Below are 21462 nucleotides of genomic sequence, written 5' to 3' on the forward strand. Positions count from 1 at the left end.
TGGTTTATAGGCTATGTTCCGTGCCACCTCTTTCTCGGCTCATAAACATGAGATTGGTGAACTGAACTCCCAATTTTCAGTTCAGCTGTTTACGAGCTCTGTTAGAGATGCTTTAGTAAATTGTACTACTCCAGGACACGGTGCAATATACAATCGTGCTCGAGTGAACACCAAAGGAATCACCGACTTGGAGAAATACACAGGCTTGGGTCATATTTTGAAGAAAAAAAATGTTATTCTGTTTTCTAGAATTTCTATGTTATTAAGATATTTTGTTTCCGTTTCTTTCCTATAAAATACTCTCTCCATTTCTAGTTTCTAGTGTATAGTTTTTGACACGAAAATTTAAAAACCCAAGTTGAGAAAAAATTACGTGAGGTTTGGGTGGGATTACCCGTGAATAATTTACGTGACAAAATAGAGAAATTTGCAAAAGATAAGGAAAGGCACTCAATTTTTTTAAAAAAGTTTGTCCAAACAAGTTATGCAACGCAATACACATTATGTTCTCAGAAAAATACACCTTATATCTAGCAACGGGGGATACCTATGTTTCCATTTTTTTGCTTTCTATTTCCTTTTTCTGCGGAAATGGGTAGAAAGTTTCTATTCCGTTTCCCACGGATGACTGCCCCAACACTTAAGGCCCCTAGTTGGTGTTTTCATGTGGTAGTTTATATGGCTCCTGCCTCCTGGACATTTCAAGGTTTTCCTCTAAAAAAGATATTTCAAGATTTTCCCTGAAAAAATATATTCTTTCCAAGGTTTGAGCTTAACCATGAACTAATAAATCGATATAAAGTGTGGATTAAAATATCCCACGAAATTATATTCTCGTCATTGCCCTAATTTGTTTGGTGCATTACTCAGTTTTTTTTTGAAATACAATATATTAACCAAGCAAGCAAGCCGCCTAATTAAAATCTTTTCAGTCCCCTCAGATACATGGTAAGGAAAAGACTGCGTAATAAACTTGCTGCTACGAATCCAGGAGAGTTACATTATTTAGTACAAAGGGGATAATAAAATTTGGCGGAACATCAGTCCACCTCAGAACTGAATTTGTACTAAAAGAACTTCTAGCTAATTCATGAGCTACTTTGTTGGCCCCTCGACTGCAATGAACATAGCGAATCAAATCAAAGGCTTGGGCTTTCATAAAACACTCTGCAAAAATCGATGCGGATGGATTCCAAACTTCCACTTCTGCATTACAAGCTTGTATAAGTTCTAGGCAATCTGATTCAATTATGGCAAATTAAATGCCCAATTGTTCTAGGAAATCCAGACCTTTTAACAAAGCCGGTGCTTCTGCCATTGCAGCGTCAAGAAGATGATTCAACGGCCAGCATACCCAGCGAGAGCTTCTCCTCTATCATTCAGAAGAACAACGCCCACCGAGCCTCTCCCATTAGAATGAAAGGAGGCGTCAATATTTAGCTAATACTCACCGCGGGCTGGTTTCCTCCATATCACTTCTTTCATCGTCGAGTGTCCCTTAGCCGCTTGTACAAAGTTGGTTGTTATCGCATGTATGGCAAACACTGTCCGAGCCGGTCCTGCCACAGTTTCCTTTAACAATTTCTCTTCGTTCCCACCACACGTACCAGCAGGCCACAACAATTGTTTCCACCAACTTCAGTGTGCCTAGCACTGGTGGATCCGTTGTCGAACGACGTAACAGATCCTCTAAAATGGTAGACCCCGAACGCTCCGTGATCAATGTACGTGGAAAGACCCAAATTACTCCAGATCTCCAGATTTCCCGAGCACGCGGACAAGTGAAGAGGGGATGTCGAATATCTTCAGGGCCTACATGACATACTGGGCATTGGGGTGGCACTTTAATATGTCTGTCAGCAAAAATTGATCTTCATGGCACCACTCCATGTAAAGCTCTGCAAATAAAAAAATTGACTTTGCTCGGGACTTCCAGCTTCCAAAGTATCTTCCAAACTGGGTTGATTGCTGCTGCTCCTTGTCCATCTTCTCGCCGCATACGACCCCCAAACTGATGTTGCCATTCAGTATAGTACGCCGAACGAACTGAGAAAGAGTATGTTTTTGTTTTATGCCACACAACAAAATCCTCTTGTGTTCGCTCAGAGGAATTTTTAGGATTCGCTATGCATCAATTGGAATGAAATTGTCTCTAATCAACACTTCATCCCATGTATTTGTTGCTGCATCGATTAGCTCATTAACCTTTCGGAGTAAGCATTGTCCCCTGGCTGTTAGTACTTTGCTTTCAGAATTTGGGCACATAAAGTGTCTGATCTATTTATCAACCGCCACACCTGTTTTGATAACATAGCCAGGTTAAAAGCATGAAGATCACGGAAGCCCATGCCCCCATGTCACATTTTCCACCAAGAAAATCATTGCATTCTCTTCTGAAACCTGACATGGCATCATTTATCTCCTTGCATAAGCCTTTTGGTATTTTGAAAACACCCATAGCAAAAACTGAGATTGATTGTATAATTGCTTTCAAGAGGATCTCCTTTCCTCCCATGGACAAAAATTTCTCTTTCCAACCTTTGAGTCTTTCAAAGCCAAAACTTGATACAAGTACATGACACTCTACAAAACTAGAACAGCTAGATTGCTGGTAGTTGCTTTCGCTTATCTTTACGCTTGTTTTTCAGCATTTAGCTTTAGCGTTGCTTATTGAGCGTCGGAGCCTGCTGCTCCATGTAGCCATTGTATAGCAGTTTCTCTTCTATAAAGCAAAGATGCTTCTAGAAAATCCAAGAAAATCCGGGAGGACTTTACTCGCACACACACAAAAAAAGGATTTGCTCCAATTATGCTGTGAGACATATTCTGTTTGTAAAGTTCCATGGTACATATTTTTCTGACAAGGAATACATCAATATGTGGGATCTGAGAGTTTACAAGGTGAATTCGCAGGAGAAAAATGGTGATGATGCCACAGCCAAGGCTTGGTGTGTCTGGGCAAATGCTCACAAAAGCCTGCACGGTATTGAAAGCGAGAGGCGATCAACTTCTTTTCTAGGGTTAACTTCTTGCAAGACTGGCTAAGTGCTAAAGTAGAATATGTTGGATAGAAGAGCCCATTAGGTCTATCTATAGAAATACAACAGCTTACCTCACGCGATTTTTGTCATCGCAGAAGAATGGTGTCGATGACTCATAATCATCTGTTCCAAAGTACCTGTCTCCAAACTCACCCATCCCAGGGACGACGCGGAAATCGTCATTTAGACCAAACTCAATTTCTGATGTCACAATCTTGAGTCTCGGAAATTTCTTGCTGACTACGTGTACCCCTTGGGGAGCCTGGAACAATAGCAAAAAGTTTTAGTGAATAGTTAATTGGTTTTCAACTACCTGCAGACCACATGCTAACTGTAGAGGTACACCAACTCAATATGACAGTCACGAACAACAATGGTGAGAAATACTTAAGTGACTAGATTCACGTTAGAGATTCGAAATGGAAGAAATACAATTAGAACATAGCAAGATCAGAATAAGTTCTGGTGAACCATGATCCTATAACAACAAAATGAGAGTCTAATTATAGAGGCACAAAAGTCTACATGAAAAATTCAAAGATGGCAAATACCCAACACTCCAGAAGACTTACTGATATAAGATTAAGGAAGATAATATTTGCTTCCTGGACACCCTTCTTCAAGAGCAGGGATATAGCTTGAACAGCTGAATTTCCTGAAGATGATGATGAAATGGAAGGATATGATAATGTGAGATGAATATCCAACAGTTCAAAAGGAGTGCCTTCTGGAAAAACATTTTCTTTAATATATAAAAAGAATCTCAAACACACGCCTAAGCATGTATCTTAGTATATTAGAAGAAAACCGTCCAGAAGACGGGAGCATACAGGAATGTAGCAAGGCTACCAAAAGAAAACAGAAGGTTCAAAAAGGAAAGAAAGAAAGAGGAAGAAAAACAGAGAACCTAAAACTGAAGCTGCACATGACCGACTTTGCCGGCCAACTCTCTCGCAGTAGGCAGCATCAGGAGGCCTCACTGCGTGTGTAAGGGCAGTTGGCGCAGAGCCTTAGCACCAGCAAGTAACCAGAGTTTGGCCTCTTCAAGAATTGAGAGCACAAGTTCTCGACAATTAGGGGTAGCTTCTCTGAAAACTATATCACTGCAAGCTTTCCACAGTCTCCATAGGGTCAGGATGATGACTAATCTGGCTCCTTTTTGAACTGCAGGTTGAGCTCCTCGTCAGTCCTTTGCAAGTAGCCTTGCAGGCTTACTTGTCCAAGGACGTCATGCCAAATCTACTGTGCAAACGAGCATTGAGTGAGCAGATGGGCAATGGTTTCAGACTCCTGGTCACAGAAGGCGCATGTGCCATCGTTGACGAGGCCGTGACGCATTCTAAGCTGGGCAGTCCAGCACCAATCAAGGGTGGCAAGCCAAACAAAGATTTTGCATTTGAGCGGGTCCCAAAATTTCCAAATTGGAATGTGATATGGCGACCTGGGTGATCCTTCAAAGAGTGCAGAGTAAGCAGATTTGGATGTGTAGTCACCTGAAGGGGAGAGGCTCCAGGTTATCACATCTTCAGAATTTTGGTCTAGCTGCTGTGCCTCGACGATTTCAGCCAGGTGCAGGAATTAGTTGATCCCAGCAATAGAAAGGGTAACAGAAATGTCCCGGATCCAACTGTTTCCAATCAGAGCAGGCGCTTCCTCATCTCTATCGCTTGCTTCGCCCCGACCATTCTTTGCTTGATGGTTCGGGGTCTCACAGCTGCAAAGAATCAGACGCGAGCTCGGCGATGCTCTGACCGGCGATCCATTTGTCGGTCCAGAAGAAGATCTTGGTGCCATTTCCCAGGACTACTTTGGTTGCTGCGTGCACAAGAGCAGCAATGTGCCGATTGACTTTCACAGGGAAATCAGCCCAGGGTTTGGAGGAGTCGACACGACCAAGCCAGGACCATCTGGCACGCAAGGCCCAGCTCATGTGTTTCAGGTCAAGGACGCTGAGGCCCATACCATGCCACTGCACAGTTTCCACCATTATCATCGTGGCCATCTGCCCAGAAAAAGGATCGTAGACATTTGATAATTGCCTCTTTGATAGCCTTGGGCATGTCAGCGGCTAGCATGGTGTGTATTGGGGTAGCAGCAAGGACAGACTTGACTAAAACCAGTTTGTCACCCTTGGAGAGGAGGCCAGCTCGTCGACCTGAGAGCTGATTATGCAACTTGTCGATCAATGGCTGCAAGTCGTCAGCTTTGAGTCGCCAGATGGACAAGGGAACGCCTAGGTATGAGATTGGGAAGTCCTTTATTGGGCAGTGCAGGCATTGGGTGATAAGGTCACGCTCTTGGTCGCTGCATCTGATCGGCGTGGCGGAGCTATTCAGAATGTACCGAAGAGACGCAGCAATTCACGAATGGTCTCACAATCTTGCTGAGCTGGCTTCAGAAAAAACACTGTGTCGTCAGCGTAGAGAGGTGCGACATGCTCCTTTGGAGCCCTGGAGATTGGCGAGCAGACCAAGACATGCTGCAATGTCGACAAGACGATGGAAGACTTCCATGACCAGAACAAATAGCATTGGAGCAATGGGGTCACCTTGTCTGACGCCACAATGGTGGTAGTCTGGTAGATCTCATCACCTGGCCTGCTGTTGACAAGAACCCTAGTGGATTCAGAATATAGCGGGAGGCAGACAAGGTTGATCCAAGCGTGCCCAAAGCCGAGGTATTGCATCAGCTCAAAGAGAAAAGGCCAGGATACCGTGTCGAAAGCGCGTACAATGTCAAGTTTCAGGAGAACAGTTGGCGAATTGGCGGCATGGAAAGCAGCCAGCTGCTGAACCATCATAAAGTTGTCATGGATTGCACGCCCCTTGATGAAGGTAGACTGGTTAGGAGATATCAGGGTTGGCAACAGAGGAGCGAGTCTGAGCGACATGGTTTTGGCAACAAGGTTGGCAATGCTATGGACCAAGCTGATTGGTCTATAATCACGGACAGTGTTTGCGTCTTGTTTCTTAGGTAGGAGGGTGACAAGGGCTTTGTTCAACTTGGAAAATCCATGTGTGCGACCAAGGTGAATTGCTTTGAAGACCGAAATTATGTCATCCTTGATTGTAGCCCACCAGGCTTTGTAGAAGGTCCCTGGATCCTTGCCTCGATCGAACACGAATCACATCATTGTGGTGGAGCTGACTCAGTAAGTCAATATTTTAAATCTTGAAAGACCCAGTAAGTCAATATGAGTACATACACAGTGTACACTGCACGGGCAAACTACATTGAGAACACGGTATATGTATATGAATTGGTAATGGGGATATTGATGGGTCATAAACACGAACTTGTAGAACAGCTACATTAGCTTCTTATTGGTTCAATGTTTTTACGCCAACAAAAGAGATGAGAGAGATTATAATCACATTTGCATGAAAGTACAGGAGTGCATAAAAATGTAAGAATCAATAACAGACCTGTTCCCAGTATGGGGTCTAACAACAGAACATGTCTGTTTGCAATATCTTTTGGCAAATTGTGATAGATGAGCTGCAACGTAAATGAAGAGCTTAGTAGTTAAACTAACCCTAACGCCTACTGCAAAATTAGAAAGTGGATGAAACCATACCTGTTGCCCATTATCTCCCTCCCTATGAATAAGAATCTTCCCGATCTTTATACCTTTACAGCATGCCCGCAGTGCATTCTCCATACTTTCGCCACTGGAAAACAATTGAATCAAATCATTAATATGACTATTCACTTATATTCAAGGAAGTATTATTAATTTGAAGTGTTCACTAGTTACTAGACAACCATTATATCTATAGGAAGGTAGCCCACATAGCAAAGCTAAAGGAGACTTAAACAAAAATCCCAGCACTTTCTGGTGTGGAGCACATGTAAACTACTATTGTGGCACCTGTAGGATCTCCCAAATCTCAAGCATACAAGCAATGCTACTACAGGCATACACCATAGCATGGCACAAAGTAATTCAACCAATCAGAATCTCAAAAGTCCAAGATCAAATATTTTGGAGTTCTTACCTCCTTATCACTGAGATACCACACAACCTTTTAGAGAACTCCACACCAGTGTAAACTGATCCTGCAAGCATAAGTAAGGACAAATTCTAAATTACTTGCACGAGTAGAAGTGCATATAACTACGGTGAAAAGGCTTATTACAATGAATAGAACTATGGTGGTAGATAAATTGCTGCCCCTACCAGGGCAAACAATGACTCTGGTTGTTTGCAACAACCATGCAGTTGTTTCCCTATCATGGTAAACAATGGAACTTTAAGCAAGCAAACAAGCAATCCGAAACAAATATAGGAAATTATTAGTGAAAAATCTTGAATCTTTTGCAGGTTAAATAAAAACTCAACACTGAGCTAGTTACCTAGTTGATAGGAATGAGGATAATAGTATGTGCATTAGATCATAGTTATTCTCAGGTCGTAATATAGTGGGTTTCATCAAATAAAAACTCGAAGGGCTAAGCTTGCCCCGGTAGTTTTTTTCCCTTTAGCCCACCGAAGCCCACATCCAAGTCCTGTATACCCTTGTATCGGTATACTTGGTAGAGGTAGGTATACTCCACGTACCCACCTCCCTCGGCCACGTCGGTGTTTGAGTCGTCATCGTCGCCAGCTGGTCCAACGGCATGGATCGATTCCACTCTGGGTGCTCTTCGCGATCCTCGGTGATCATGCCGCCGCTCCAGATCGGCCACAATCGATCTGATCCACGTCGCCCGCTTGGTCTCTTCCTCGCTAGGGTTTTCATACCCGATCGTCGATGGCTTCGGTGGCCAAGTAGCAGCTCCACATGCGGCCATGATCCAATCCCCTTCGCTAGCTCGGCCTGCTCAACGTGCCCCTTTTAGCCGCTCACGGTCGCTGGCGGCAGTTCTTTGCACGATCTGATCATCGTCGCATGTGATGGTTCTTTCGGGCGGTCGTTTGTACAAGGTGGTGCGGCACGGCGTTACCCTTGATTATGGATCATCCGGGCCGTCTAACATGCCTCATCCGTGAAGTCTTAAGGTAGTGTTCGAGATGCTAGACTCTAGGTCCAGATGGATTGAGCAAGATAACAGATTTGCGGGCAATGATGACTCCAGTTGGAAGCATGGGGATAGGTCGGTCTATGAATATGTACCTCCCAAGGACGGTCCTTTCGGTGGGAACAAAGCCGACGATGATAACGTGAGCCAGGTTATGATGTTGAATTTTCTTTATGACAACCAACAATATTGCAATTCATATATAGTTGTTTTAAAATCATGTAGATGGCCTTCGGTGTTGATAATGCGCAGAGCAATCCTAATGAATCGGACACGGAAAACATTACTGAGGTATGTAGAGTTCAATTTTTATATGACAAGCAATGAATGCAATGATGAAATGATAATTAAATATGGCTTTGTATTTAATTGTTCAGCCAATAGTCGGCCATAATGTGTATGACTCTTAGGTGAATCAGACATGGACACCGCTCATGCTGAAGATGCACCAGATTTGGGGAATCGTACTCAGTAAACAAGAGTGAGCTATGTCTCTGATTCTTTTTGTATGACAAGCAATGAAATTATAGTTTACATGGCCTTGTTTTGAATGTGTAGGTGACATTATATGCTCAGAATGAGAATATAAGGTGGAATCTGGCAACGATATTGGGCATCCTGAAGATAAGCAGGATACATACGGGAAGAAAAAAATGACATTTGTTTCTGAAGCAGCTAATTTCGTTTTCTACAACAACTATGCTAAAGATCATGGCTTCATCATTAGAAATGAGAGGGTGAAGCGTGGCAAAGTCTTTCAGGAGAAGTACGTTTGAGCCAGTTTGTCCCTTACAGAGAAGGGAAACGTCAAAACATGTTTTTGACCTAGGCTTAGAGGTAAGTCTCACTGCAACTGCAAAGCGCATCTGACCGTGAGCGTGATAGATCCCCTGGGGTTTGGTTTATTGGATGTTTTGATGACTATCATTATCATATCTTAGCTAGACCGGACGAAGTCCCATTTCTTTGGTCTCGTAGAAAGATCAAAGATATTCAGCGAGCTTAGATCTTACCAATGGGAGCCGCAAAGATTAGAAACACATGATTATGGATACCTTCATCACTATGTAGGATTTACGAGGCGGGATATGTATAACCTATGCCTGCTGCATTATGGAGAGTGGGAAGGACAATGACTTCTTTTTTAAGTACCAAGTTGATGATAAAGGCCGTCTGAAAAGCATGTTCTGGAGTGATTCTCGGTCACGTCAAGACTATGGTGAGGTGGTGGTGTTTGACAACACATACAAGATGAATCGGTATGTTATGTCATTCTTTATTTCTGTCAGTCTTAACAATCACCTTAGGACTACGGTATTTGGGTGTCATCGTATCAGACGATACCGAAGGTACATATGTTTTGCTGCTAATAACATTCCTAAGAGCAATGTGTAGGCAGAAGCCAAATGCTATAATCATGTATGCGGACGCTGCGATAGTCAGAACTAATCGCAAAGTCTTTACGGATGTGCAGCACCATATACGTCCATGGCACATTGAAAATAATATGCAGAAACACTAAGTCACAAATCATTGAGCAAGTTCCAGTCTCTTTTATATTACACCACCTCGTAGGCCCCCTTTGAGGAGAGTGGCAAGCGTTTGTTAGAAAATGGCAATCAAATAAAACCAAAACTTGGCTGAAGAGGCACTTACTCTTTGTCGAAAAAAGAAAAAAACCCAGTGCCAGTACTAACTCCAAGGAAATTGAGCTAGCTAGTTCCCACGCCTTCACTCTGGCAAACTTCTATATCTTACAACAAAAACCTCGATTTCCTTGGAGTTAGTAACTGGCACCAATAAAGTCGGTGAAGCTGTGCAGTCATCTCGCACCTCGTTCTCAGGAAGGCAGGCAATGGCATTCTCGTAGTGCACACTCATATCAGCTAGGGTCATTTCTCTGTCAAGGTGAAGATGAAGGCACGAGTTCAAACTTTCACTCCTCTAGTTAGTTTGCATACCAAGCAAAAATCCATGAGAAATATGGGGTGGATCATAGTCTCTTCTTATACATCATCTTCAGCCAAGTTTTGGTTTTATCATACTGCCATTTTCTAACAAACGTGCGTCATCTTTCCTCAAAGGTGGCATACGAGTTGGTGTAATATAAAAGAGACCAGAGCTTTTAATGGCTTGTGACTTAGGTGTTTCTGCATATTTTTTCAACGTGCCATGAACATATATGGTGCCCGCATCCGTGATTATAGCCTTTGGCTTCTGCCAACATATTGCTCTCAGAATTGTTTTTAACAGTCAAATATATGTATCTTCGGTCTCATCTCATGCGACGACACGCCGAAACGCCGTAGTCTTATGGTGATTATTCAGTCTTATGGTGATTATTCAGAGTTGGGTAGCACCGATTGCAGAGAAGCTTGTCCAACATCGTCTAAGATGGTTTGGGCATATTCAGCGCAGGCCTCCAGAAGCTCCGGTGCATAGTGGACGGCTAAAGTGTGCTGATAATGTCAAGAGAGGACGCGGTAGACCACACTTGACATGGGAGGAGTCCGTAAAGAGAGATCTGAAGGACTGAAGTATCACCAAAGAACTAGCCATGGAAAGAGCCGCGTGGAAGCTTGCTATCCATTTGCCAGAACCATGAGTTGGTTACGAGATCTTATGGGTTTCACCTCTAGCCTACCCTAACTTGTTTGGGAATAAAGGCTTTGTTGTTGTTGTTGTATTCAGACTGACAAAACAAAAGAATGTCATTCCATACTGATTCATCTTGTATGTGGTTGTCAAACACCACCACGTCACCGTAGTCCTGAGAATCACACCAAAACATGCTTTTATCACCAACTTGGTACTTAAAAACAAGTCAGGGACTTCTTCCCAGTCTCCCTAATGCCGATGGTTGTGACAACATCACCATTTGAAAACAGCTTCTTCTCCGTACAGTACAGGTTGTACATATCCCGCACCGTAAATACAACATCACCGTTATCAAACGAATTTTAGAACGAAACAAAAATGGTTATACTTCCAACTGACCATCTGTATGCTTAGAATTTTAACTTTATGACTCAGACAAGCAGATGCATGTGCACAGTACTAAATGCACGATGAAGAAAGAAGAAATACAGAAGCATTGTACAGCCGATATTATACAGATAAAGCAGGATAAGGTGCCGTATTGAAGTACATACAGGATGGTTATGATTGGGAACACTAGAAGATGAGATAATGTAAAATCTAACTTGAATCCAATCATGCATTAACTTAACGCAAATTAACAGCAGGTGAAATCCCCAATGCATTTAAATATGTAACTGATATTAGAGAAACAATCCAGGAGAACATAAGCAGATGAGAAATACTACTTACCAGTCGGAGTTATGACCTGCTTTTCTTGGAAAGGAAGATGACCAAGGCCATGCTCAACAACCTATTTTCAACAGGGAAGTTCAAGCCACCACAGGAAACCATATTTACAAAAAAAACATCAAATACAGGTGCATACTGACCAATCGAATCAACCGATCAGCATAAAATATAAAATCATGTGTTGTTGTGGCAGCATCTCGTATTATTGTGTGCATGCCTCGTATCTGAAAGAAAGCAGCATATATCAATAAATAGTGACATGATAAAAATAAAAAATAAATTGTAGACTATGTTCAAATTACTATGTGACATTAAACAACATGCAATTAACATTTACAAAAAAATAGAAAAATAATTATGTTTACATTAGATACCTGATAAGTAGTTTGGATGACATACAAATTGGGGTGTATTTTGCATAGATCGTGTTGACCAAGCTTAGTGCGAATATGCTGAACGATTAGATCAATTGCCACATTGTTATCTCCGCCTCGTGGGATGATAATATCAGCATACTTCTTCGTTGGGAGGATAAAGTCGTCAAAGGCAGGCTTAACGAATTTCGAGTACTGTTAAAAGGGAGTTACATCAATGTTAAAATTACCAACATAAACAAAAGAGGACATGTGTACATAATAAGTTGTCTTTTGGGGGGGAAGGATGTGAATTTGAATTTCTTTGGTGATGAGAAACAAGAAACTCTACATAGGCTGAATCTTGTCAAAACTAATGGTGAAGAAATAGATAGTAGCTTGGGAGTGCTTGGAGTTTTGGGAGTTTGCTTCTGAGCTAATGTGCTCATGAGCTAATCGATCTCTCTGACATATCTGGACGTATTATGGTGCTCGCTTGTTTTGTTTGTCTTCCAAGCTATAGATGATCTCTAAGCTGTTGTAGCTGCAAGCATTTGAATGTGGAGATGTCTATGTTCGATGAGTTGTGTTATCTTATCTGTAAAAGCTGAACGTCCCCAGCAAGAATTCTTGTAACAGACATCATTGCTTTTTAATCAAAAAGTAGGGCCTTGTGCTTTTTCTCTAAAAAAGAAATAGATACTAGCTGAGGCTGTGACCTGATCTAATACAGTTTTGATATCTCTGCCCTTCTCAATGGTGTCACGACGGATCCTCCTTGTTAATCGCACATCAGCATCTGGGAAGTTAATAAGAATTAAGTTCAGTAACCAGAGATGGAACATTCTCAGAATGCAATGTATATGGTACAAAGCAACTCTTTCTAAGTCGTGGTCTACTGAGAGACAATACTAACTTAACTGTAAAGAAGGAAATTTACATGAAAAGAGGTTGGAACAATATCCCTTAAAATGGCCAGTGGGACCTTGGATCGAGGAATTGAAAGGAATGTGTTATAGATGTTTGGCTGCACCACACTAAAAAACAGAAACTTTCTTGAACCCTAAAATGTTTCTTATCTTAGATTAGATAGACCATCAAGACTAAAATAAACTTTATGCGAACAGTCAACAGCGCATCAAAATTAACAAGAGAATAACCCAAATCCTCTGTGAATTAAAAAAAACTTGTAACTGAAGATATCTTTCCAGGCAAAATATTACCTGTATCAACAAAGATCTTCATGTTCATCAAATCACGGACACGCGAATCATGGAAAACTAGAATTCCTACCAGAATAATAACATCTGAAGGATCAACCTGGAATTCAATAATAAAATTAGGGTTGCTCAACATAGTACCAATAATAAATTATAAATAAAGTTAGTTTTCAATACTTTGTAAGCAGTGAACTGGTATTCTTGGAGAAAATATAGCAAGATGGAATCATGAAGCAAATAACAGTGCAATGCTATAGAAAGATATTTTGGCAGCACGCACTATATTTTAGGATTATAATTTTACTTTTGCAGAAGCTATCATTAAAAGAGACATAACACTGTAAAATAACCAGCACAAAGGACAGTTATGGATTGGATTCAGGAACTTGAGGCTGTAAACCCAACTAGGAACAAGGAATCCAACAGTTAAACTTGAGGCTGTAAATCCAACTAGGGACCAGGAAACCTCCAGTTTACTAGGTGGGTGAATCATAGAGCACAAAAAGCAAAGTTGTACCTTCCTTTCGCTCGGGGCACTCTTATATGTTTTAAAGCTATAATTAGGAATATCAACAGCTTTGCCGTGTTTCAAATTTTCTATACAAGAGAGCAGCAAATCCGTATCAAACGCATCTGAAATTAGGAGAAAAGCCACAGTGTGGCGGCAGGATCAGTTTTGCATCTCTCAAGAAGCATACTAAGACATAAAATTCTAGTGAAAGCATGCACTCTACCTGGATGGTCGAAGTTATAATCATGAACATGGACCAATTCCTCATCAGATAGTCCATAATAAAAAGACTCCTGCAATATTTCAGATAGGCAGTCTTATTGCTTGTATGGTTGAAAATGGCATATGGTGACAATGTGATATTTAGCATCGAGGGGTATATTTTGTTGTCCAGCAATATGGCATGATATGCCGGTTAGTAAATATTTGAACTTGTATGTTATAAAATCAAACTAACTTTTTGTAGTTTCACACAGTACAGATCATTAAGAGCAGGTGTTCTGTATATTACAAAAAACAACGGTTATCAGATAAAACTGGATACAAATATGACTGCATGAGATCATCACAAGTAACCATGTTACAAGATTTTTAAACAGGAATAATTCTCCAGATACAGCATCGATAAAGTAGCAAGCAAAGCTCAACAATGCCAGTACAAAGAAGTAACAAAGGAGCAACTGGAAATATGAAAGCCTAGAGTCTTAATTAATTGATGGTCATCGCTGTCAACACAGAAGACAATACATCTCGTATTTTTCACCATGGTGCTTTGAAGAGGACAGGGACGAGAATATATAAAAATTTGCTCTTTTTTGCTCCAATAATATTTTTTGATAGACTTTGTGTGCTAGTTCCTCATTCACAGAATAATAAGATCTAAAATTTCAGCAGCATACTGAATTATGGTGCCATGTGGCATACTAGTACTAGAGTAAAAAATTATAAAAAAATTATAGCATAAACTTATTTTAAAATAAAACTGGTGCTCCAACGATAGCTTTGCAGCCATAATTGGTTTGATCTACACATGATTACCAACATATGAACTATATTTAATGCAGAAAATTGCTTCGTGCTACAGCAATCCTAGTCTCATCCAGTTAAACCTCTAGTAACTACGAAATGCAAAGGTTTTTTTTGTAGTTGTGATGCATGACATCAGCAACAAGGTAAGAAAAAGAACTGCGATAATAATTATATATTTCATCTCAAATTCTCAATACCATAGAAACATACAAATAAAATACAAGAAGATATTAAGAACATCATTTGCATTTTATAGAATGAAAAGTGGTGGTGTAAGTGCCATCGGAAGGAAACTGCGATCATAAACAAAACCCAGGCTGTAAAATACGAACCTGGGTCACAACAACGACGCCACGCTGATCACGCAGCTGATCAATGATCATCTTGCATACGGTACTTTTACCTGAGGATGCACCCCCAGCAACACCTGCAATCCGGAACCAGATCAAGGTGCAGCACATTTGGAGACAAATAAGCTATGGTATATGCATAAGTCCAGATTTATCCATTTCCAGGCAGCAATCAGCACTACTGACCAATGACAAATGGCTCCTGGTGCCCATTCTCCAGGCCTGATGTGGTTGGTTGTTCCACCCCGGACAAAGAGGCTTGGAGGTTCAGCTCTTCTAAACGGAATGCTGAGTAGTGAACCCCGGCAGCGGCGGCATCAAGCACTTCGTCCACAGATTTTGATCCCATTCCACGAACCTGCTACAATCACAGGGATGTCAAAAGAAAAAGAGGGAATCTTACGGAATGGCAGCGATTGACAAACTCTCAATTAGGTGAATTGCACAAATCAAGGCCTACAACCACAGACGCAGTCGGTAGAACCGAATCGTGAGAGTGACCGCTGGCGGAGGCGGATCTATACATGGTGTGCAGCAAAAATTTGTGGAGGCTAGTTGGGTTGGGTTTAAGTATAATCACTGGATGGCTTAAGCTCCTACCTCAAAAACCAATGTCGAAGTGGGAACGGCGATGGCGGCGACGCGCGCGAGAGGCGGATGGGTTGGTGGTGAGGCGTCGGCGGTGACGCTAAGCTACAGCACTGTGGCGGCGGCTCTAGGGTACTGCGGCGGAAGACTACGAGAGAGTTTATAGCCGCATTGAGTCGGGTTGAAACTTTGGAGATCAGAACAGAGATAGGTGAGGAGAGGAACAGGAAAAGCACGGTATGGTGGAGAGGAAAAATCGCTGTGGAAGAGATGGATTTTGACGGGGATGGAATGGAGAGCAGAAAACAATTTTTTTAATTTTTCTCCTTTAGATAGACTGATTTAGAAAATGCAAAACAATTTTCAGAAAATTTGATATTTTAAACAAGGACAAAAGCTAGAGAGATGAACAGTTATCGATATGCCCATGCTTGAACTGTGAATTTTGCGGTATCTCGGTTTGAAAGGTTTTTTTTCACCTATATGTTTGAAAGAAGACATCTTAAAATGCTGGTCTTTAAAACACATATATTGTGGCCGAGGTAAAACTGTTTTAAGGTTTCACACAGGCTCCGGACGAACAGATCCAACAAAGGCAAATGATAAAATCGAAAACTAATTTTTCAGCATGTCAACACATATATCTGATTTAGGATAATAAAATGTAAATATGATAGCAATATAAACTAAATTGTGAATGTTTTACACATCACATAACACAACAAAATCCAAATTACATCAATAGTTTAAATCTAAATAATTAATCAAATAATGAATGATCCCTAATGCAAATAATGGTTCAAATCACACTTGAATGAAAATAAAAGAAAATGAATCAAATGGCCAACGCAACTGTTAGTTGTGCTCATTGAGATCATGTTGATGCTAGGTAAGCATGCCAGAGTCTTCAATATGCAGGTGTCTCAAGAAGTGCTTTGATACAATGCGGATTTCTTGTTGCCTTAACATGACTATGAACATTATCACAGAAGAACTTCAAATTCAAATCCATCTCATCCTGGATGATCATGTTTTGCAAGAATCACACATGTCATTGTGATGTTGTTGAGGATTTTCTTGTCCCAGAAATGACTAGGACCATGAACAATAGCAAAACAAGCTTGTAAAATACTGACAGCTCAGCGGGCCTCTTGGGTTGCGGCAAAAAGAAAAAAATTGATTCCTTATTGTTAGGGTCGGGAAGGTCTTCACAAATGTTGACCATGAAGGATAGATGTCGTCGACAAGATAGTAGTCCATTGTGTTCTAATGCCCATTGGCGGTGTAGTTGCAAGCCAAAGCATCACCATTATCTAGCCTAGCGAAAGACCTATGGTGATATTGATGTTATTAAGAGAACCGGGCAAACCAAAGAAATAATGTCAAATCCACAAGTCCTCGAACTGACAGCCTCAAGCACAATAGTTGGATCACCACTCTTTCAGCGTTATTGTTTGTGCCATGCCTTTGAGCTGTCCTTTCACCTCAAATGCATATCGACAATGCTCGCAAGCATGCTCTGCCAACCTCTTTCCTCATTGATCTTCATTAGTATCTTTGTATCCCCTTCTTTGGGAGCTCAGAGATACTCTCAACCAAAGACCTAGATCATGACCTTCGCGAACCTCCACACATACTCAATATTAGTATATTCGCCAATGCGAAGATACTTGTCGGCATAGTCCATCGTGATGCCATATGTAATCCCTTGCATAGCTGGCGAGATCTTATGACGCTCTCTAAACCCAATAAGGCCGACGGCGTTCCCCGGCGAGTAAAAAAGCAAGACTTAGCCTCCACAAGCTTCCGCATTCGATAAAGCTTACGAAAGAGATGATCTGGTAGGTGGGTACCTTGGAGAAATAATCTTGCATGAGCATATTGTGGTTGAGCGCGCGGTTCTAAGGGATGCAAACACGGCCGACAACCGCTTCTTTTTCTATCTATCCTTGAGCACCTTCACCGCAAGTTAGGGCCACAATCATTTGCTCGATATCATCCTCGATCAACTCTTCAATGTCAAAGCGGTCTGATGACGACGATTCTTCGGAAAAAAAAACTAGGCGCTCAGACTTGAGCTTGAGCTCGTCTACAATAGGTGAAAAATCCCGTGCAAAACTCAAATCGCAGCAAGAAACCTAACCCAAATATGGAGGAACCTAAAACATAGAGAAACTGAAGAAAAATTAACTTCAGGTACGCACTATGCAGGGAACCGACAGCCGTCGAGGACAATTCGGAACGACTTCCATCAAATGAGCGGAAGCGATGATGGCTACTGTCTGATACAGTGCAACCCATTTGGGGCACAGCGTGGGGCTATGCAGGGGATCAATGACGGCCACGAGATCATCACCTTCCGCCGCGGATGGTGAAAGAATATTTTCCTACCATTATGGTTTTGTATGTTAGATGACACCATTAGCGATGTTTTAACTATATGCTAAGTGGTGTAGGATATGCATATTATATTTAGCTCAGGAGCATCGAACTCAAAATGTATTCAATCTATGTTGAAATGGAAGATGCAGGAAAATTCACCAGGCCGGATATTGTGGACCGGATTATTGCAAAATATCCGGCCTCCAATTTTCGGCTAAAGACTATGCGGATTTGCTCTCGGTATAGGCCCCCGTTTTTTGACAGGATTATTGGACAGATTATTTAGTAGGCCGGATATTGTGGACAGGATTATTTGGAAATATCCGGTCCCTAAAAACCTGCTAAGGACTTAACGAAATTGCTCTCGGTATATCCCCGGATTATTGGCCGCATGTTTTGAGTAGGCTGGAGATTTCATCAGGCCGGATAATCCGGACCCAGATTTCTCCAACGGCTCCGTTTCGAAGGGGGTATAAATACAACACTTCATCCCCAAACTTCAAGCTACTCGTCCCCCATAAGAAGAACCCTAATAGTTGAGCCACCAAAATCACTTAATCTCCTCCCTCAACAACCACCCTCTTGATCTTTGGAGAATCGAAGGAGAAGATTCTGATCTACATCTTCACCAAAGCGATTTGCATTTCCCCCTTGAGAGCCCCTTTGGCTAGTGTTTCTTTGGAAACCCTAGTTGTTGTTTACTTTATTGATAACTTATTGTTGTTGTATTGTAAGAGCCTTGGGAGCATCCAATTCAATTGTGGATGTGTGCCCAAGAACCTTGAAAAGGACCGGTTTTCGCCGCGAGGAAATCTCTTAGTGGACAAGTGAGCTAGGCCGCACCTTTGTGGCGTTGCTCACCGGAAAATAGGGTGAAGACTTTGTGTCTACCACACCCTCCAACGTAGATGTACTTCCCCTCAAAAGGATGAAACTACGGGAATTATCTTTTGTGTCTCTGCGTGCTCCACTCTCGGTTACCTCTATCCTTTATTGTGTTTGTTGTATCTTGATTAGTGGTAGCTTTCTTAGTTGTGTATCTTCTCATCTAGGTAAATTCACTTAGATGCATACCTAAAGAATTTACCTTTGTCTCAAGCCCAAATTGAAAAAGAACTAAAAATTTGGTAGCACCTATTCAGATGGAACCCCACAGAACTATGCACGGTGAGCTCCCACAAGTGGGGAATGGGCGTGGTGGACAACCTTTTGGTGGCCAAAATCAAAGAAGGGAGGCTGAAATCAAAGGCAACATGTGACAGCGGTGAAGGAGGTTGGAAGCACTCAAACTGAAATGTGTCACTAAGGGTTCCTATGCTACATATGGGCAGGGGCATCGAGTTTTCTAACCCCTTAAAAAAATTAAGGGCCAGGCGGTTTCAATATACCTAGTCGGGACAATTTTTCATCCTAAACATAAAATAATATGTATTTTAAAAGTCGCGACGTTTTAACGGATCTGCTAGGATGCCCTTAGAGCATCTCTAGCTGATCCGTAAACGACCCGACCCTTAAAATTTGGCAATTATACGGTTTTCTTTGAAATAAATTACCTAGTGAGCGAAACTCCTCACATAGTTGGGGTTGTTGTCGGAATTTTCAGTATCGCATATGCACGCTAGCAACTTTGCGGGAGGGACATTTCAGCTTGCCTTTCTAGCTACCACACCACCACCACCGATGTCATCGGCCCCACAAAATCCAGCCTCGTGGTGCCACCCAAACTTTCCCATGGAGCTTCTTGTGCGCCCGTCCCATTGGCCCCGAGGTCCAGCGACCCGAATTACAGCCTCTCATCGCTCCCGCACCTTCCGTCGTCGTTCTCCCCGTTCCTCTGCCCGCTCCGACCACTGTCGCTCTCAAAATGGCAAGGCAACCAAATCGTCAAGAGAGCTAGTTCCCTAGTTTTCGCGTCATCCAGGCTTCCTCCCACGGTGGTGGTGTTGGGGTCCGTCGCATCCGTGCTCGTGGCCCTCTTAGGGGTGGCCAAAAGCCTCGTTTTGCCCGAAGAAGGCGACAACTCAAGGACCGACACCTGCTCCACCACATTTGTCATTCGGGATGACGGCCCCGACCATCAACGAATGTGCCAACCGACATGTGCTCGAGAAAACATCAAAATGGTATAAATTTTTGCCCCATCGCCGAGTGTGTGCCAAATTGGATGAGCTTTCTCGGTTTTTTGTTGTGTAGCTTCAAGTTGCATTTGGTTCCTACATCGTTTGCGAATATGTTGGAGGAGAATGTTGCCAACATCCATGGTGCGTTACTCTCTGCATTTGATGGCGACATGGAAGAGGGTGATGATGAGGAGGTTGATGAAAATGATGCGGAAGAGATCAAGGAGGAGGCTTTTGATATTCTCAACTGACCCAAAGAAATAGACCTTTGAATCACAACGAAGTTGAGGCATGAGAGTGTGTGCCACTTAATGCGGTGAGAGGCAATGATCAATCCAGAAAGAAACTATTGGCAACAAATCTGAGACAAGTTTCATCTGTTGAAGCCGATACCATCGACACACACATTGATATCACTCCAAGGAAGCATGATGAGATCAAGCAACACTATAGCCACTGGAGTCGCTATTCGTAGCAAGTGAGAAAGACACCTCCAAGTGGTCGCGTCATTGATGCCTACACATGAGTTCGCTATCGATTTGTTTTAAGTATTTGTGACCGTGTTACTATGAATGTGCTCACACTTGTTTTTTGTTGCAAATGTAGGATCCCAATGCACTTGAAAGGTACCAGCAAATGTCGGCATCCAGAGGAAAACCCTTGTGCTCCAATATTGTTGGGAGTTGTTTGAACACAGTCAAATGTAGGTTGAGAAATCATTAGCTCCGTGGAAGAAATATGCTAGTTATTGGATCACGAAGAAGATATGATGAAGATGAACAAGTATTCTATTGTCAAAGTGTTAATTCCAAACCTGCCAAGTAAGCTATCCAAATTTATCCAAAAATATCAGTAGCCAACTTTTGAAAATCTTAACCATAACCTTGTCTAAAACGACAATGTCGTCGGTGAGATATGTTTCTCCTTCCACATATAGTACTGCTTATCTGCGTGATGGCACCCTTGGCCTTGGTGTGTGGGGGAAATCCCCTCTCTGATGGCGGCTCCTTGGTGGTGTGTGGAGACAGCGGCCTCTGTGAGTTTTGGCCTTTTACGTTGTCTTCTTCTTGCCGTGTGTTATTTTGGTGATGTCCGTCAGAAAGCTTATGTCTTGCCGAGTGATCGGGCACCTGTGGGCATCACAAGTACAATATGTTTTTCCCGGACGATATATTTAAAATTTTGTCGGTATCCAATTTTTTGGTGCCTACGGGTATGGTATAAGATAATAGCGACCGGTATTTACCAATTTTTTTATAATTTAGATAAATTCTGGACAGAATTTAAATTTTGTTTGAAAAATCTGTGTCGGCATTTCTGGTAACCGGTAACACCGGTGCTCAATTAAGAAAGGTTAAAAAAAACCTTCCACCTAGTCACATGCTTGCTACGTGAATGATATTTGTTTGCGAGGTGAGAACGCCTATGACCGCATCTTGTAGGCACGTGCTATCGGTCGGGAAGTAGAATCATGTCGTCTAGCGGCAGTCACAAGCCAAACCAAAACACTCCTCAA

At 42.1% G+C, this 21462-nt stretch overlaps 1 protein-coding gene across 2 annotated transcripts; it reads right to left on the bottom strand.

The window, feature by feature from the left end:
• Window positions 1-2787: 2787 nt before the first annotated feature.
• LOC124692156 (uridine kinase-like protein 3) lies at window positions 2788-15699 on the bottom strand. Of its 2 annotated transcripts, none has more exons than XM_047225465.1 (16): window positions 15457-15699; window positions 15043-15214; window positions 14839-14933; window positions 13701-13770; window positions 13484-13599; window positions 12970-13066; window positions 12466-12545; window positions 11768-11962; window positions 11534-11617; window positions 11394-11454; window positions 7040-7100; window positions 6619-6712; window positions 6467-6539; window positions 3614-3696; window positions 3113-3303; window positions 2788-2976 (listed from the first exon to the last, which is right to left on the bottom strand). In XM_047225465.1, exons 2-16 carry the CDS (start codon window positions 15203-15205, stop codon window positions 2967-2969), a joined length of 1473 nt encoding a protein of 490 aa, XP_047081421.1. In that variant the 5' UTR covers window positions 15206-15214; window positions 15457-15699; the 3' UTR covers window positions 2788-2966. The 2 variants fall into 2 exon arrangements, with proteins under 2 accessions (XP_047081421.1, XP_047081422.1); XM_047225466.1 differs by having other exon boundaries at window positions 15043-15217.
• Between the last annotated feature and the right edge of the window lie 5763 nt (window positions 15700-21462).

The sequence above is a fragment of the Lolium rigidum genome, chromosome 2, assembly GCF_022539505.1.
Source record: "Lolium rigidum isolate FL_2022 chromosome 2, APGP_CSIRO_Lrig_0.1, whole genome shotgun sequence".
NCBI lineage: Eukaryota > Viridiplantae > Streptophyta > Magnoliopsida > Poales > Poaceae > Lolium > Lolium rigidum.

What these genes read in the sequence shown, in the direction of transcription:
- LOC124692156 (XM_047225465.1), bottom strand. Translation starts at nt 15,205, where the DNA reads ATGGGATCAAAATCTGTGGACGAAGTGCTTGATGCCGCCGCTGCCGGG. An exon ending in GCGTCGTTGTTGTGACCCAG is followed by an intron (nt 13,771 to 14,838) that starts GTTCGTATTTTA and finishes GAAATATTGCAG; the next exon opens with GAGTCTTTTTATTATGGACT. An exon ending in TCAAAACTGTATTAGATCAG is followed by an intron (nt 11,963 to 12,465) that starts GTCACAGCCTCA and finishes CCCTTTTAACAG; the next exon opens with TACTCGAAATTCGTTAAGCC.